The sequence below is a fragment of the Astatotilapia calliptera genome, chromosome 14, assembly GCF_964374335.1.
Source record: "Astatotilapia calliptera chromosome 14, fAstCal68.1, whole genome shotgun sequence".
NCBI classification, from domain to species: domain Eukaryota; kingdom Metazoa; phylum Chordata; class Actinopteri; order Cichliformes; family Cichlidae; genus Astatotilapia; species Astatotilapia calliptera.
This window is the reverse complement of record NC_137435.1, coordinates 23,601,584-23,620,336: the sequence shown is the minus strand read 5'-3', so window position 1 is coordinate 23,620,336 and position 18,753 is coordinate 23,601,584. Positions and strand designations below refer to the sequence as shown.

The 18,753-nt window shown below is 41.7% G+C and overlaps 1 protein-coding gene across 7 annotated transcripts in view; it reads left to right on the top strand.

Annotated features, from left to right (window-relative positions):
- The first annotated feature begins 347 nt into the window (after positions 1 to 347).
- Positions 348 to 18,753, top strand: part of fli1 (Fli-1 proto-oncogene, ETS transcription factor) — a 28,558-nt gene continuing 10,152 nt past the window's right edge. For 2 of the 7 annotated variants that reach the window (XM_026192255.2, XM_080289273.1), the window contains exons 1-5: positions 348 to 528; positions 2,226 to 2,312; positions 11,549 to 11,760; positions 12,485 to 12,639; positions 13,502 to 13,705. In XM_026192255.2, the coding sequence (XP_026048040.1) occupies positions 2,274 to 2,312; positions 11,549 to 11,760; positions 12,485 to 12,639; positions 13,502 to 13,705 (610 nt within the window). In that variant the 5' untranslated portion in view covers positions 348 to 528; positions 2,226 to 2,273. Of the gene's footprint in view, positions 529 to 2,225; positions 2,313 to 6,383; positions 6,878 to 6,903; positions 7,045 to 11,548; positions 11,761 to 12,484; positions 12,640 to 13,501; positions 13,706 to 18,753 lie in introns of those variants that run through there. The other 5 variants (XM_026192256.2, XM_026192252.2, XM_026192253.2 and 2 more) reach the window with 5 other exon arrangements.

The following is an 18,753-nucleotide window of genomic DNA, read 5'->3' as shown; positions in this document are numbered from 1 at the left end:
ACCCACGAACGAACTTTGTTTACAACTTTATTCTGGATAGGTAACAACAAGTTTGTTGAACACAAAAGGTGGCTCTGGTTTCTTTTTGAAGTTTGCCCAATGTGCCATCTGTCTGATATTTGCCTGCTCGTTGTAATAAATAATAAAGCTGTTCAAAATATCTTTTTTTTTTGCACTTAAAAAATATATCGACACTTTCTTTCAACAGGCTTTATAAATCACCTTTATGACGCTCTTTCCCTCTCTCTGCTTCTCCCTTATTTCATGGTTCAGTGGCCTCACACCGCCGGGCGAGGGGAGGTTTTTCTCTCTCTGCTCATTGGTCGCGGCTTTTCAATCTCTCTAACATTTCCATTCATACAGCCGGCGCTCCTTTTTGCCCCTTTCAAAATAACTCACTGTCATCATCATTCGGAAAACGGTTTTGCCTGGACGGGACTAATTATTTAAAATTGGGGGAGTGATTAGCTGCAATCGGAAAAAGGAAAGCAAGAAAGAGAGATCAAGCGTCTGGCACAACAACGACAGGTGAGTGAGGAAAAATAATCCTCAAAATACGGAGTCGTGTAAACTGTGCACAGCGTGGGTGAGAATGCGGGAGGATAATAAATCACTTCTGCTTGTTTTATTGCTTTTATTGATGCCCAGTCACGTCGTAAACGGATGTAGAGTTTGCACCTCGAGCGAGAGTGGACGTTTCGGAATGACTCCAAAAGTGAAATGAAACTGCAGCAGCTACATCTTAATAGTTGCGCTAATCTTCGTGTATCGTTGCATCAGACTTTTATTTTTCCCACTTAAGGGTCGAATTATATCGAAAAGCAATAACCTGATAATCTTTTGTCAAGCCACTTCTTCACAGTCTAACTTTGGGGAAGGTAAGACAAACAAAATGGAATGCGTATTAGCCGAAAATCAGTTGGCTCTCGTTTGTGATGGATAACAGCAAGGTAAGATGCTTAAAATGTAACACTAGAGGGGTCCCGGCCCACGGGGCTGTCTCGGAGGAAGGTTCACGCCGTTATTCACCAGTCCTCCTCTGCCTAATTGGCTGCAGATGCGGTATCCTATGGTCTTTTTACCGCGTAGAAATTGGATGCATTTGGGGAACTTTATGAGGCGAGCTCTGCTTTTGCCCGAAGGAATCGAAAGAAAAAAAACAAACTTCAAAATAAAGGGATTTAAAACCGTGCCACGTTCATGTATAATGCGCTCTTCCTTGGTCAATTTATCACGAGGCACGAAAAAGAGACTCGAAATTGCGCTGCACATAGAGAGAGCTTGTGTTGCTGTGACTCTCTGGTATAAACATGTTTTTTTTTTTCTTGGATTTTTTGACAGGTGTTTTCTACAAGATGCCAAAGGCTCGTGGTCTGGAGTCAGCATCAAAAATATAAATGTGTACAGCAGGGGGAAAAAAATCGATTATCAAAATATGGCCACGACTGCATGCTTCTAATCATGACACATCGCAGCATAGCTGCTGAACAGGACGACGATGTCCCGTACGCCTTGTTAAAATATGTTAAGCTTTAATGGTGCGTCCTGCAAGTCCATATACATTTATTTGCTTTATCACGTAGCACAAGAGCCATTTCTGGTGCCGTGTGCCGTTGCCTTCCTAATAATTGCAGAGGGAGGGAATGGACTAAAAAACACCGTCCTCTAAGTGCCCTTTCACCCTAGACTTTGTAAGCTGCACTTATTAAAGCGAAAAGTGTTTCAATATGTGGTAAGCTTTAGGGGGAAAACGTGATGGGGGTTGGGATGGGGCCCTCCTTTTTCTTTTTCTTTTTTCTGCCCAACTCCTATTGGGCGACATGAAGTAATTCATCCATGTTAGCAGTAGGTCAGTGGTGTAATTTCCGTCTAATGGTGTTTCTGAATGTCAGCTATGGACAGCGGTAATTAAAAGGTACCCGTATCTAATACCGCTGACCACTGGTGAAAAAAAATGAGAGCTTTATGAATGAATCCAGCCATTATGCGTGGAGTCTGACGTGCACGGGGGCCATTAAGCAAATTTGACTTTCTCTTTATTTTGGTGGAAGTGGTAACCCATGTGTGCACTACGCCGGACTTCTCAAAACACGTGAAAACACGCGGTACTCTGTGGATGTTTGCAGTTCAGCAAGTGTAAATAACGTTTAAATGAAATAATAAAATCAATAAATAATGGTGAAAGAAATCTCGATAATTGTTTGTCTTCTTTTCCTTTTTCTCAGGGCCCATTGGACACTGAGCACCCTTGGGCCTGTCTCTGTCAAGTAGACATGTTTCAAACTGTCCCTGACACGTCGTCTTACGTCAAGGTAAGACACCACCGTCTCTTGGATCAGGTAATGTTTGAGGGACAATTTGGGGTCCTTTCATTGAAGACTGCGCACAGTGAAATGATACTGAATGTTAAAACCTTTAGCAAACCACTGTCTTTATTTGTATTTAAAACCAGTGTTTCTACCCCCGCCTGTTGCCAAAATGGGCTTTTTTTATGCTGATTTTATGCGCCTGTTGAAATTTTTAAATGCTACTTATTTTTGTATTATTTTCTAAGTCTGACACCTGTAGCCTGAGTACCTACCGGGGGCATTTTATTTTTCTTCGCGTGGAAAAAGCCTACATGTTTACACTGTCAAGTCAGTGCTGAAGTGTGGATCTGTGGTCTGTGTGATTTACCAAACTCGACTCAACTTTTTTTCCCTCTTTACTCCAAAAATGCTGCTATTACGGGTCATAAACATGTCTGACGTCACGAACTTCTCTCTCCCTCTCTCTCTGAGTCTCTCTTTCTCTTGGTCCTAAAAATGTAAATAAAGCAAACAGCGCACATCTGGTTTTCACATAAACCTGCATCACGTCACACATGGCTCGGCGTGACTACCTGCAACTGCTACAGCCGCATGTCTGTGGCTGAAACCATTAAGTGTTTCTCTTTATTGCTACGTGTGTGTGTGTGTGTGTGTGTGTGTGTGTGTGTGTGTGTGTGTGTGTGTGTGTGTGTGTGTGTGTGTGTGTGTGTGTGTGTGTGTGTGTGTGTGTGTGTAAGACTAGAAGATGTCAACAAGTGTAAGTAAACTTGGGTGGCTGCGTGACGTTCACTCCCAAATCCATCAAAATAATCTGCACGGGTCTGATTGCCTGGATTGCGCCTCATTAAAATAAGTCATTGTGCAGGAGCAAAATTGCTGTAATATCTTCATAATCAAGGTATTTTTTTCCCACGGGCTTCTTGTTAATGTTTTGAAGACCCGTTCCCTTTTGAATAAGGGCTCCTTTCATCCAGGAACGGCGTTTGTGCCACTGCTGAGAGATCCTGCGTTTCGGGGCTCAGAACAATTCCGGATTTGTTGTGAAAGAGTTAAATAGCAGGGAATGTTTAAGGAGAAAATACGCATTTAAAAGAGTCTTTCTGCTCCCTCAGAAAAAAAATTTAAATTAAATTTTATATATATATATATATATATATATATATATATATATATATATATATATATATATATATATATATATATATAGAAGAGGGAGTGAGACAGAGGAGATCAGTGAGGGAGAAAAGTTGATATCGGGAGTTAACTTTCAATTTTGCTCGCCTCTTATAGTTTGCAGCCCGGGTTGCTTACGTTTGCTTTAATCCCAGTCTTTGTTGAATGACAGTTACTATTCTCCTGTTTGGGTTGAGGGTTAGCCTGTGCCTTTTTTTTCTTTTTTTCTTTTTTTTTTTGCGTGCAAGTCCAGCACTCACTGGCTCACTCGCACTCAAAGAGATGTTGGTCTGAATGTGGCACGCCTCAATAGAAAATTTAAAAAGAAATATTCCCCATTCAAGCGGATCCACGGCCAAGCATTTGGTTTTGTTTGGTTAAGGCCAGGCGAGACTGGAACTCTCCAATAAAAATAAATCTCAAATTAATTATGGCCTAGAGCGAGGGGCCAGACAGTTCGTGCTTATATGTGCTGCAGACTCCACTTTTTGCCCTCAGTATTTTGACTCGAGCTGTCTTTTAGCCCCAGAGAAGGAATGATCTGAATACAAGTCTGCATTCTAATAAGCAGCAACCCCAACAGACTCGCATGGACCGGGACTCTGAGAACAGTTGTGTTTCTCACAACACTCAGTGGCCCGCTTTACGTATTTCCCACTTCAAGAATAGCCAAAGGTGCACACCATTGGGCAAAGAGTAGCGAACTCGTGTTTAAAAATTGTTAAAGAATAATCTTATATATATATCACTCCATTATATATATATATATATATATATATATATATATATATATATATATATATATATATATATATATATATATATATATATATATATATATATATATATATATATAATGGAGTGATATATATTTATCACTCCTTTCACAGACTGTTTGTCTTCGCCCCATAACCATATTACTCAATTGAACTCATTAACTAACTGTAAATCAGATTTACATAAGACAAATCTCAGCAGATCCTTCTATAAGCTAAAGAAAAAGGATGGGCCTAACAATTGAAAAGCTGCAGAACATAAACTCACCATAGTGTCCGCCCACCTCTGGCTCGTTGCCCCAGCGGAGAGACAGAGGAGCTACTGGCTCGTGGTGTAAGAAGAAATGTCTGGCTGTCTAGTTCCAGCGTCAAGCCAGATGTTCTGTGGTTCGCTGTGTAAACCAACTTGCATTTGTTTATTGGCCTTCCAAAATGTTTGTTACCACAGTATTCATTATGATCTATGTAGATTCTGCCACCACCAACCCCCCAGTCTTCTTGATAAATCAGAGTGGCAGGTAGGTTATGGCCTTGAATCAGAAGGACATGTTAACTTCCAAAATCACATATTTTCTTTTCTTTAAGCAGGAGGGGGGGGGGGGGGGGGTGTTGCATCATTTGATAATGTCCTGGAAATTTGCAGCTCTGTTTCCAAAGATATTTCGTTTATTTATGTTACCTAAACTGATTTTGGCACCACAGCGGGATGAGTGTATTTTTATTAATGGAAAGTGACATAAATCCAAAGATGCACATCACACACTGGTGGGATGGAGTGTTTGAAGAGATCTGTTTCTTTATTGCTGATCATAAAACCTTATAGTAAGTCACTTGCTCAAGGTCGCAGCTTAAGTACTTCTTTAATTTCCCCCCTTTATCACCAGTCTCCCAACAACAAAAAATTGAAAACCTTAGACTTTGGAATGTATAAGAATAACAAAAAACAACCCAAGCCAGTCACTGAAGAGTTAAACAAGGTGTCTCCCTTAATTACACGAGTCTGAACTGGCCTCAGGCAGGAGAAGCCTTGACCCTTAGCAGGATCCAGATGTGGTGGTCCCAAGGGTGGGGGCCCACAGCTTCACCAGACCCCCAAGCCGAGAGCAGACAGGCCGGCCCTGCTGCCAGTCTTCGCTGGCAGCAGCTCCCAGCTTCTTTTTTGTGCACACTGAGGCCGATCCTCAAAGCGAAACCACCCCTCAAAATCACAAGAATATTCATAATCATTATTATCTTAATTACACTGTAACCAGGTGCATTCAGTTTAGCAAAGAAAGTCTCTCATTTTATTTTATTTTGTACTCAGACTCCTGCAATTGCGGAACCTTGGTTAAGGTGAACATTTTAAAGGCTTCTAAAGTTAGTTACCCGTTTTGTTGGATGTAAATGTGTCCCGTCTTTCAGAATTACCAAATGTAGTGTTATTAGTCTGGTCATATTCAGACCTGGTTACTCGTCTAGCATGTGCCTGAAATTGGGTCTAAATTGATGAGGAGGAATTTCGTGGGGTAAAAGAAGAGGAAATATATGTGGGGGTGGGGATCTGGGGTTTCTTTTTTAGACTTAAGCAAACATGGAGTAAAACAGAAAGCTTGAAGTTTAAAAAGCTATGATTAAATTGACAAAAACGTAAATATATCGAATAATAATAATAATCCTTTTTAGTGGGCTTATGTTGATGCATTCTGAGCTTCATCCTTTTAGCCCTGTGCTGAACAGCAGACGCACACGTGTAGCCCAGACCCTTAGATTATAGTGCGGTTGGAGCTAAATGCTTGGATTTTATTAATGGTGTCTCAGGGAAAAAAGAAATCCACAAAAGGCTTCATAGAAAAAAAAAGTTTACAACAATTCCTCTCAGAGGTGTTCAGGTTGCTCTCCTTATTTGATTTAGAGCTACATCGAACCTAGTCAGATGTGTCCAACATCTGTCTAGGTTCAAAGACAATGTTTATTTAATGTATCACTTTAACTATGTATATAATAAACATTATTTTATTTTTTATTGTTTTTAAAGAGAGAATAGGCTGATTTATAGAGAATCGGAGGTAGTGGCCAGATGTAAGTCTGAAGTGTAGGCGTTAACCAAAAGCGCTCTAAAACATGCAATCGCATAACTTAGATTGTCCGGCGACAGTAAAACCTCTTTCCACAAAATCTCAGTCAAATATGAGCAGGAATAATTCATAAGCCGGAGAAATAGTAAACCATTCCACACCATCTGTGGCATTACTGGGAAAGCAAAACACACAACACAATTTTACTGCAGGCTACACAGCAATGGCTGTGCACAACGCAAGCAGCCATCCTGTAAATATTTCCGACCAGAAAAACATAACAGCGGAGCGAACACTCAATTGTTTTCCCTGCTTATCTCTCTGGGACAGTATCCTGCTTTTTTGAAGGCAGGGCTTTCGGTGACACACAGCTTCCTTCTCAACCTTCTCAACAGTGGTGACTTCACTTCCCAAATTTAGAGGAAAGAAAAAACGCAATCCGGTAAAAGTGTCTCTTTCTCTCCGCCACATACCGGGGACTGGAATTAATTCAGGAGCGTGTCATGTTTGGGGTATCGTCCGGGTCCGCTGAAAATTGCGCAAAATGGACGGAACTATTAAGGTAAGGGTGGAGAACGGGGTGTATGAGTTTGTGGGAGACTGCTTTTTTTCGAAGTTGCGCCTCCTTTTTTTTAAGCAATGGTTTGAAATACTCCTCTGTGTCGTCTGTGAGCTGGGATCTCCAGTCAGGCAAAGATGAGCGGCTTTTTTCTGTCGGTCTGAAAGCGGGTAACCCGATTTCCTTCTTCTTTCTTTGAAAGTATCCTTCTCGCTTTTTGTATATACATATATTTAAATATATATTATCTGACTGGTTGCGAGGGCACTGCTGTGGTGTGGATTCGAGGCTAAATCAGAGATCACCCTTTGGATTTGGGGGACCGAGCGCATAATTACGCGCGTCTGGAAAGGCACAAAGGAGCGATGAATTGTTTCATACAAACCCATGTAGACTGTACTTTCCTGTAGTCATAAGTAATACTTGTGTTCAGCGATTTGGTTTTGTCTGGACAGCGGGGGCTGAGCAATAGCCATGACTGGATGTACCGCTGGATAGATGTGTCGAGCTGCGCAACAGTGGTGTGGCACATCGCCCAGCTCGGTACGAAGATCTCGTCTAGGTTAAAAACTCTGACGGCTTAGAATTTACCACAAAAGAAGAAGAATCACATTCCTCCCTGTATTTCTGTTGGTTGTTGTTTCTGTTATCCCCTCCGCTGCCGGACAGGGAGATTTGTGAAAGTGTAAGGAAGCCTGTCATACGGTTACTTCACACAGTAACTGCACGGTTTGCGACACTTTAAACCGCAAACCTTCACAACGATACCTTGGCTTGCTCCTCGTGCAGTTACACAACTATTTTGAAATGGTGCTGCTGCTGGTTGAGCGCTGGTCTACATTAACACTGGCTACCGGCCCCCCCATCAGTCAAATTCCAGATGCATTATGGCTGAAGCCACCAGATGTTGAATGGCAAAGTCCCTATTAAGTTCACCCTGCAACGCGTTTAGTTAACAAGTGTGAGCTGGGAAGAATGAAGCATCTGTATTCACTCTTATTGTTGCAAGAAAACCTAATGCGATTTATTTTTCTTTCGGAAATTTAAAGTAGCTAGTTTGTGGCGGCTGGGTGTGGTGTGAGTTTTGGAAGAGTGTAAACGTTGGCCAGACAAAAAAAAATGTCAGTCTACATATAGCCTTAAATCGCTCATCGCCCACAGCGCTGTGATTGTTTTGTAGCGCACTTGAAGTAAATTACCCCCCACGGCTGCAAGAGGACATGACTATATCAGCCTGGGTTGTCTAACAAAGTAAGAAGCTGCATTACAATTAATGCAATCATAATTGAATCCTTTTGGTGTAAACGACTGGCTGCTACTTGCATTCATGCTCGCTAAAGAAAGGAAGGACTCTCTAGCCATGAGAGCTTCCTGTTCTACACAATCTTTTCCTGACAGGTTTCCTCTTCCTCCTTAAACAAAAGACAGGAATGCCCCCCCTCCCTCTCCGTGGGTGGCTCCTGGTAGATGGCTGTGTGTGAACGCCAAACAGATACACGTGTAGTCTGGATGTGGAGTTATTCCACGCAGTATCCAGCCAGCTCCCAGACACGTAGTGACGCATTTGCGGAGATAGACTTGGCTGATGTAAACAGAACAGAGGTTGCTCCCAGCAGGTGTCACACTCACACAATGGTCATAATGGTGCGGGCTGATCCACAACTGAGCTATGATTTATTTGATGTTTTTCCCCTTTGTCTGGTTACTGCGGAGAGCTATAGTGAAAAAAAGCAGAAAGCATGCTTTGGGGAATTGACTTTAAAGGATTAATTAAAAAAAATCTTTAAATTTCAGGAAGTTTCTGGAGATTTGTGTGTGTGTGATTATAATTTTTCAGGAGAAGTTCCTCTTTGGTGCTTAACACATTTTCAACTTATCTTAGGACGATTTTAGGCAGACAAAGAGTGTGTAATCGGCTGCCTGTAGCTCTCACTGGTAGTATGTGTGTGTTCCTAATTGGCTCTGTTCTCTCATCCTTTCAGCTTCTTCTGCGAGAGTGCTGTACCCCTATCTAAAACAAAACAAAACGAATAAAAATAAAGAGTACTCCAATCCTGATGGGCACACACCACTTGCCAATCATTGCTCCAATTGTGCAGCCTGATATGTCATTGTAAATATAACGTGCAACAGTCATAGTAGTTAACAAACCCTTTATCAGGCTGCAATGAGACATTCCCTCACTCTCTTACACTTTATCATCCACAAACTAGCTGCTGTGCTCTGCTCAGATAATGTGTCTTGCTGCCAGTGTTCAGACTATGACAGATCCACTGATGAAAATCGCTGGAAAGTCTAATTCTGGCAGACGGTTAAGAGGGTCAGCTTTTCCTTTTTTTCTTCTTCTTCTTCTTCTTTTTTTTAATCCACCCATTAACCTGAAGAGTCGTATATTACAAAATCCCTAGTTTGGTCTACAGTTGCCATAGCCCGTAGACCTGACGTTTCCTCAACGTTTAAAGGAACACCATCATTGAGGCTTGCTAATCCAAATCATCACAGCGTTAAACACAAAACTATATATTCCAGTTTGCGAAAAGCCCGTAAAGCTCCGGTTTATTTGCCACAACCATGCACCGTAAATCATTTTTTATCTATGTTTTGCATCCAGTTCTGTAAACACAACCAACACAGAGGCAACAGATGGTGCTAAATGGCACATACAAATGTTAACATTTTTTTCCACTGCAGTGAGTATTAGACACTATCAAACATCTCTTCTGATCATTGGATAAGTTTTATGTAACATATCATTTTTCACTGCAGTAATAAGAAAAGCACCAATACAACAGACACCCCGATTGTTATTACTGAAGTTCTAGAGAAGGTTGGGACATTAGGTCCCTTATTAAGCTCTCAAACTGTAGCTGATGAGAGAGTCTTCTCACCTTTTTTCTCTTTTTTTCATTGTTGTATTTAACCTCCTAGAACCTGGCGTCCACATATGTGGACATCACATTTTGGGTTGTCTAGACCAAAATCCTACATTCTGATATCCACTCACGAGGACATTTTACTGCCTCTGTTTTATCAAAATTCAAAACGAATCTCTTCATATGTGGCTCTCAATTTTCTTAGAAACAAAAATCAGGTATACAAAAAAAATCTGGTGATTCTTTATCAGGTCCCAATCGTCCAAATAGCAAAGAGAAATTAAAAATGCATGCCATGAAAGAGTTCGGGTCTTAGGAGGTTAATGCATGTGCATACATGCATTTTATATATTAGTTAGTTATGCCATTGCACCAAGAGAAATGTGTCCTACAAAAAGAAAGTGCACTGAAATGAGGGCAAGTGAAAACTTTCCACTCACATGAAATGCCTTAGAAGTGAATAGAAGTGAAGTTATGTGAGATCTTGAGGATTTCACTTTCATAAAAGCAACATTTTTGAGAATGCAACGGCTGCATGTTGGAAATATTGATCAATGAATATCAAGTAGCATTTTTTCCCCCCGAGGCAGATATCTGGCATGTTGGAATGAAATAATTCAGTCCTTGGGGATTAGACACGTCTCAGTCTAAGCTGTGCCATCACATCCTATCAGATCCAGATGCGCATCAGATCTAGGCCCGATCCTCAGAGGCATATGGCTGTAATGATTTCACTTTAAACTTTAGTTTTATTGTTTTGTTTTTCTTTCATTGTATTTGTTTGTTTTATTCTTGTCCACAAAGATAAATGGAAAAACTAATATAAAACTCATTCCATTCCTGTTAACATGTATACACATTCTGAGCACAGATCTGACTTGGTGACGTTGTCTTTCTCTGCTCCCTGTCAGACACAAACCGGTGACATCTTCATGTTAAAATGTGACCAGCAAACTCCATAATCCAGTCTTTACTTCCAAGACATTACATGAGGAGCATGTTGAAGCCGCATAGCGTTTCAGAGTTTGTTTTCTTTAATAAACTTACATTGCTCCAGCTGAGTCAAAGTAGAGGGGGGGTCACTGGAGCCGTGACCCAAATGCTTCTGTTGAGTCTTCTGCTGTGGGGAGAAGCCCAGCACCAGACAGGGTAGCCACACCAGGGCCTGACAGGGGGAATTTCAGGGTGCAGTGAAATTACAAAGATGGCGATAAGAAAAAAATAATTACAGCCCAGGAATAAGGATTATTAGATTAGGATGCTGTTAACTGTTAGTTAGAAGACCTTTTTATTTTTTATTTTTGTCGTTTTATATGGGAGCCACTAGGTGACCGCTGCTGGCCGTGTGTTTTGATTAATATTATTGTCATTATTGATGTTACTACACCAGAAGGCCCTGTGGCATCCTATCTGCATCTCCCCTACTCCACTGTGGGCATGATTGAAGTCCTCGTAACATCAACAGGAAGCTACAGCCACTACTCCTGTAAACACAAACCGCCGAGGATGCCAGACAGCGATATGACCCATAACTGCACATAATTACTGTAAACAAAAAATACACTAGAGATTCGAAATTTGACATCACAAGTTTCTGGATAGTGTCAACTAAGAAATTTGAGTTGTATTTGTTCGTGTCAAGCATTCGCTTTGATGCATGTGAAGCCAGAAGAGAAAGATATTTAGTATAGTGCAAAATTGGGATGCTATAAAGAATAAACCCTACTATAACACCTCTACAGCTCACAAGCATTAAAGAATTTTGAAAGAAATACCAAGGATTTGTTATTTTCACCTCCAGGAGGCGCTATCAGTGGTGAGTGAAGACCAGTCCTTATTTGAGCCTCCCTACGCTGCTGCTGCCCCTCTACCCAAAACAGATATGACTGCATCTGGCACACAGGACTACGGCCAGACCCACAAAATCAACCCCTTACCCCCACAACAGGAGTGGATCAACCAGCCAGTGAGGGTCAACGTCAAAAGAGAATATGAGCACATGAACGGATCCAGGTAATGACATGACAGCCACACCCTGTGGCATGCATTGTTTAGTAGAGATGAGTTTTTATGCACTTTTATCAGACATGCAAGTGGGTGATGAATTAAAAAGCAAAATTGACACAATGAGTTTCAGTTAGGCGTGGCTTTGGCTTTCATTCTCCAAGTCTCTCAAGCTCTCCTGGTAAGATGCAGTACCATTCACTGTTAGGTGTTTTTTAACTGTGTTGAGATGTGGTGAGTGCATTTCCTCAAACCATCCAGTAACTCCTTGCTCCAGATGGCCAGGGCTATTGTCATCGTAGAAGAGACCCCTCCCTTCATAATAGAAATGTTTCGGCGTAGGATAAACATGATCTCTCAGATAAACGCTGTATTTATTTTCAGTGCCCCTTCCCTCTAATGGTACATGTGGACCCAAACCATGGCACATTATGCTGCTATGTGGATCAAACAGATCCACACTCATTGCAGATTTTCAGGTTTTGCTTCTAATTTGTCACCCATTTGTATGACACTTCTGCTGCTGTTGTCATTTGTCATTCAGCAGGTCGTTTCTTTACCACAGCTAACCTTCACGTTTCACATCTAATCTTTGATATGCTTGGCTCAGAATATCTCGTGCCAAAGTCAATGGCTGGAAAGGAAATTCAACAACACCCAGTTTATCTGCTGATAATATTTTTACAACTTACTTGGTGTGCATGTGTGTGTGTGTGCATGCATGTTTGTGCAGCAGGGAGTCTCCAGTGGACTGCAGTGTGGGTAAATGTAATAAGCTGGTGGGGGGTAATGATACATCTCAGATGAACTATGGAAACTACATGGATGAGAAGAACGCCCCTCCCCCCAACATGACCACCAATGAACGGAGAGTCATTGTACCTGCAGGTAAGAACAGATGTGTATAGTTAGGAAAAATTAATCAGGACATAAGAACAAAATTGATTACTATTGTTAGATGGCAGTCACTTGCCTGTTCTGGTATGATGTCACTAATGCTGAGGCACAATCTAATGAACCTAAGTAGATATTTATTTTTTTTACTATACCCTTTGTTTGAACACTTAGTTTAAGAAATTTGTCTTTCACTCAAAGTCCAAACAAAAGGCGTTTCAGTACATTTCAGAATGGCAAACAGTGTGCCAAAAAACGAGAAATCCAGATTATTTAATTAAAACTGAATGCAGACTTGGTAAATTATTCATTTTTTAGTGTTTAGCTGATGCCAAAGGCCACTCATCTATTAACCTAATAGGAGCTCACTTGGATGCCACTCCTTAACCACAAAGTGGCAAGTTTGGGGTTTGGTTTCCAAATTGGCTGTGCTGTGTATCAGGCATGGGTCAAGTAACATTTGCAAATACTGAGTTTTCTTTGGTATCACAAAGTTCAGTAAATTTAATGATGAGATTCAAAAACGAATACTATTCTATGATAGGTGACTGAACTAGGAATCTGCTCTGTTTTCATTTTACTTAATAAAGTAAAAGCAATATTTAGTATTCTGTCTAAACCACACAAACTGAAGTCTGTTCACCTCAGCATTATTATATGAAGCTAAATCACAGCAACAGTTGCCTGAAGGCACTTTATATTGTGAGGTAAAGAGCCTGCAATAATACAAAGAAAATAGAAACTGCCTTCAGTTTGTTTATTACTCCTCCTCCCTTTAACTTAGAGATATGTCTTTCCTGAAGTCTGCCCGTAACAGTCAGTAAAACCAGTCTCCTTCCCTTCTGTCGTCCTGCAGACCCATCACTGTGGTCCCAGGACCATGTGCGCCAGTGGCTAGAGTGGGCCATCAAGGAGTATGGCTTGTTAGAGATTGATACGGCAATGTTTCAAAACACGGACGGCAAAGAGCTCTGCAAGATGAGCAAAGATGACTTTCTACGGCTCACCACCATGTACAACGCAGAAGTGCTTCTCTCTCATCTCAATTATCTCAGGGAAAGTAAGTAAACTTTGGTAATTACTTGACGGGTCTCTGGAACAAATATAGGAGTGCAACAAAAAGTGTTTAACAGTTGAAAACAGAAGATAAAAAATAAATCGGAAAGTATTAAACACAGTGAAAAGTCAGCAATGCCATGCTGCACTTCGTTTTCATTACTTTCCTTGTTTGTGCCTAAACCTGCATCACCATCCACGTTTGCCAAAGGGTGAAAGTCATTTAGTTTTTTTTCTTCTTCTTTTTGATTCAAAGTGTGAATGAAAATGACCTCGTTTGCTCAGCATGAAAGAAAAAAGGAATGTCACCTTTTTTCATTCGCACTATGCTTGCATTACTAAATAAACAATGAAATTACTAATTTCTCTACGATAGCTAACACGTCTAAAGCACAGCATAGAAACCCAAAGGGTTTCTTTTCCCCTCTCCAGATAACCATCATCAACCTCCCCCACTACACTTTTATACCGCATGGCCCACAGAAAGATGAAGCCCAGGTGCATTGCCTCAGGAATCACGCTAGGCTTGTATGTCCAGAGCAAAGAAAAGAAAGTTGATCTGCAATTTGCAATGGTGGCAGCTAAATTTGAGCCCCTTACCTTTGAAGAATATCTCGCCGTAATCCCCGCTTCATATGTTTCTGTGAGGAAGCGAAGCCAATTTTCTGATGCGGTATGCAAATGACATTTTAATATAAAGTGTAACATCTGGTGAGGCTCTGGTTTGAATACATGCAGCGTGGTGTCGAGTTCGAATGCTAAATATCAGCCGTGTGCTATAAAAATTAGCAAACGAGTGGCGCGATTGATGCACGTGTAGGGAACGGTCTGTCCCCATCTTTAAAAAGTTTGGATACTGTAGAATAGTTAGAGCTGCTTGCGCCGTGGCTGCAGAATATCACGGCAGCACACTGGGTGGAGTGACTGATGGCTTGACTAAATTTAACATTACTCTCAAAAAATTGCGATGGGCCTCAATGTGATGTAATGGGAACTGTATTTTGTGGGTGTCAACAGTTTTCTCTATGCACTGCGTCTGGGCAGGGAGAGATGCTTGTCATGAGTATAACAGCCTCATTGTGCAGCGGTGCAGCGGGTGGATCTGTCTGACCGCCACTGGGCACACTTCGCAGAGCAGTTTTCATTATGGCCAATGGCTGTGGGACTTAGCCACGGCTTAGGCGTGCTGCATCACGATTTTGCCCCATTTTTCTTTCTTTCTTTCTTTCTTTTGTGTGCTTTGGAGACAGAAAAGATGTCTTGGGAATCCTCTCCACTTGCCAGCTGAAATTGCTTTGTATTAATTCCTAACAATCAGCGAAATGGACGCTCCCTTTCCTGAGCTGAGTAACCCGTTTTAGGGCAGCTCGCGGACGATGCAAGCGGGGTGAAGTGCTGATACTGTACCTGCATTACACATACAAAATTTTCTGTCTATTACAAATGTGATACAAATATCCAAAGCAGATCAGGCACTGAACACACTTTAGCCTACCAGCTTTCTGTTGCAAAGCGCCTACCATGTCCTATTGCACAGTTTTTCATCTTATGTGGGACTTGCACAGATTTTACAGCTAGTGCTGCCTAAATCAAAAAGAGTATTTCCAGTTGTGAGACCATCTCCTGCCACGTGCCACGTATGAAAACATCAGATGGCATCCTGATTCTCTTGATACTGTCCGGAGCTCAAGTGTGAAAACAGTTTGTGAGCAAAGGAAAGGGGTCAAGGCTTTATGACGACCCTCACGGGGTGATAATTTAGAAATGAAAGGCTTTCTCTCGTCTCCCCCCACAGCACAAACAAACACAATCAGAGACTAGGAGTAACCCTGTCCAGAAAATAGACCTCTGTTTTCACTCACAAGAGCTGGAGCTGGGACTAGTTTCCAGGAGGCAGAGAAACAAAGAGAAAAGGGGAAAGGCTCAAGCAAGCCCTGGAAGTATTAGTGATTACAGGTCATGTGATCTGATTCACTGAATCTTTTCATTATCACCCCCCATCCTACACCCCAAAAAAAATAAAAAATAAAAAATAGATGGTCCAGAGGGATACTGCAATCATTTCGTACACATCTGTGTGCACCATATGTGTGATTGGTTCTGTTTATTGAACCTCTGATTAACATTCCTCAGAGTCATTAGACCCTGTATGTACACTTGGTGAAGGGCGGGAGACGCACTTCCACACCCTACAGCCATACCATAACAAAACATTCCTGCCACGTCACACACACAGAAATACCGCTCAGACATCCATACTGGCGCAACCGCTGGCACAACCTGAACATCTGTCTGGCTTCCCAGCTGCTTACAGTAACAAGGGTAGTTGCCCGTGCATTATTTTGGCCTCGTTGTTGGTCACTTATCCAGATTTTCATAAGTGATGGCCGCCCACACCCCAATGTGCTTTCAATTTGGGGCGCAATTTGAGAATTTGTTCAAATTAGTCTGTCAGGGAGGGGACTGCTGACTGTTTGCTTTATCGCACCCATGTAGGTCGGTTTGATACCACATGTGCTGGAAACGGAGCAGAGCAGCAAACCTCAGACAAGGAGAGACTGTATCTTCTGACACATAGAGATGCGAGGCGGAGAGAGAAGGGAGGAAGAGGGGGGAGAATTCAAAAACGAGCAGAGGGACTGGGGAGACAGAACAATCCAAAGAAGCATGTGAAGGAACATAATAGTAGGAGTTAAGAAATATGTCACTGACAGATTGGGTTGTTGCTTCAGGACAAAAACAGGAGTGTGTGTAAGCAAGAAAGGCAGTTATAGAAAGGGAGTGCGAAATTTAAAAAAAGAAGAAAGAAAAAAATTTGGTGGCTGAACTATTCCTTTTTGTTTTTTTGCGAAGAGTGTGGAAATGGTCCGAGATGGTCATGATTGAGTGCCATTGGAGAATAGCAACAGTTCTGTTTCCCAGCTGTCGCCGTTGCTTGTGTGTCTGGATGGATTTACAGCGAGGGAGTCCAGAAGGAGAGAGAGAGAGAGCGAAAGAGAGGAGAGAGAGAGAGTGATAAGTCTGGGCTTCTGCACTGCTGCTGCTCGCTCGAGAGTGGGGGACATTCTCGAGCCCTCAATAGTTTATACAGACCATAAACATCTGGGCTCGCAGGCTGAGTAGGGAAAAAGGAGCTCTGGAGAACTCTCTCTCTCTCACACACACACTCTCTCTCTCTCTCTCTGTCTTTCACTCCTCTTTCTCCCCTCAAAACATTTTTATTGAGCTCCCCTTGCATTAGTTCTTTCTATTGGCAGATTATCACTGGTGCAGAGGGGCTCAGCAGGCTGGCTCTGCGCCTTTTGCCGTTTGCTGTCTGCTGTTAGCCACCATTACAGTGCAGTCTGCGGCTGCTCACTCAACTGCTGGGGTTCGGCCACTTATGAGCTTCGCAGGAATTTATGTCTATATCACATTAGCATAAGTGGAAGTGGATAATAAGCAGTTGCTATTCGTGTAAACACTGAGATGAGCCTAGCTGTAATTGAAGCGAGATGTAGATAATAATTGTAAGTTTCCAGTTAAGAATACTGATGTCAGCCAGTTCTGCATATCTCGTTTTATAGTCCTGTTTTTAACATTAATGCTAATTGTTTTAAGTGATTTATATTTTTCCCATCATATCTTGGACTGGTAACTGCATGATTGCAGTTAGGAACAGCATATAAACTGTGGTCAGGATATTGTTAAAGCTAAGAATAGTGATTAAACATTTCTGAACATTTCACCTCTCACTTGTCCAATCAGATAGGAGAGCACTGGGTCCAGATCTCTCTAACATTTCTAAATGGATAATTTGATGTTTGCGCCCATTTCACGCAACAAACTATCAGATATGTGAAGGTGTGTGGAGGGAGACAGGGTTGGATTGATATGTTATAGCTATTTTTGGCCCTTTTTTATGACTATAAATACCTTCAAGCGGAGTCTGTCTAAAAGTGTTGACCATTAACCAATAAACACTTTCACGTTAATACATAATGGAACATTTATAACCATTCTCTGGATCATTGGCAGGATGGGATGTAATCTTGGTGTCAACTTCACATAGTTTGACCTTTTTTCCACCAACAAGTCTAATCTAGTACTAGTCCCAATTATTTTCACTCAAAAAGGACTGATGCTGCTCGGCCCAAAGCTGAACACCCTGATTTCAGTGGCTACAACCCAAAGATTGCATCCACCATGATCTTCTAATGGAAAACATTTAACATTTTGCTATTTGGCTCTGAAAGGGCATCACTGCAGAACTGGCTCCACATGAGCACTGGTCCCAGAACTGGAACTATGTTGATGGAAAAGAGGCACTTGTTAGTCTATCAATTCATAACAGCCTCCACATAAAAAAAAACCTTTGTCTGTACAACAATACTTGTGCATTTGATACTACCTGTTTTACCAGGGGTTTAATAAAGAACCTGTATAACTCTTCAGTTGGCAGACTGGTTTGGTAGCTTGAGGCGGTCTCGAAGTGTGGGCAGGAACTTCAATCTGTGCCCAACACAAATGTAATTTAATGAGAAGAGTGTTTTCTTTTTCTTTCAGTTACTTGCGAACAGTGCCATCATGAAAGGAGGGTCATAAGTTAAAAAAACAATTCCAATACTTTGTAGCGGAAGACTCAGAAATGCCTCATATGAAATATGAAGCCAAGCAGCAGCGTTATCCAGTACAACTAAATGGGTTTGCCTAAACTTATGTGCCCCCCTTTATGTGGCAAGGTGCCTAAAACAGGGTGACTGGGGACCCTGAGTTTGTTGACAAAGCTTAGACCACATGTTGAGGCAATGGTATCGTATAGCTATACAGAATAAACAGTACAGGGGGCTTGCCAGAGGTCCTACACGGCGCTGTACAAGGCTTTAGAAATATCGATCAATGTTACGTGCACGTCAGGCGGCGCTTTCGTGAAACCAAACAGTCATACGAAGGAGAGAAAAGAAAACTGTTTGCGGGTGTTATGTAATCTTACAGAGTCTGAAGCAGATGTGATTGGAAAGGGAGAGCAAGAGAATGAGGGTCTCAAAGCTTGAACACTGGCCAGTCCTCCCA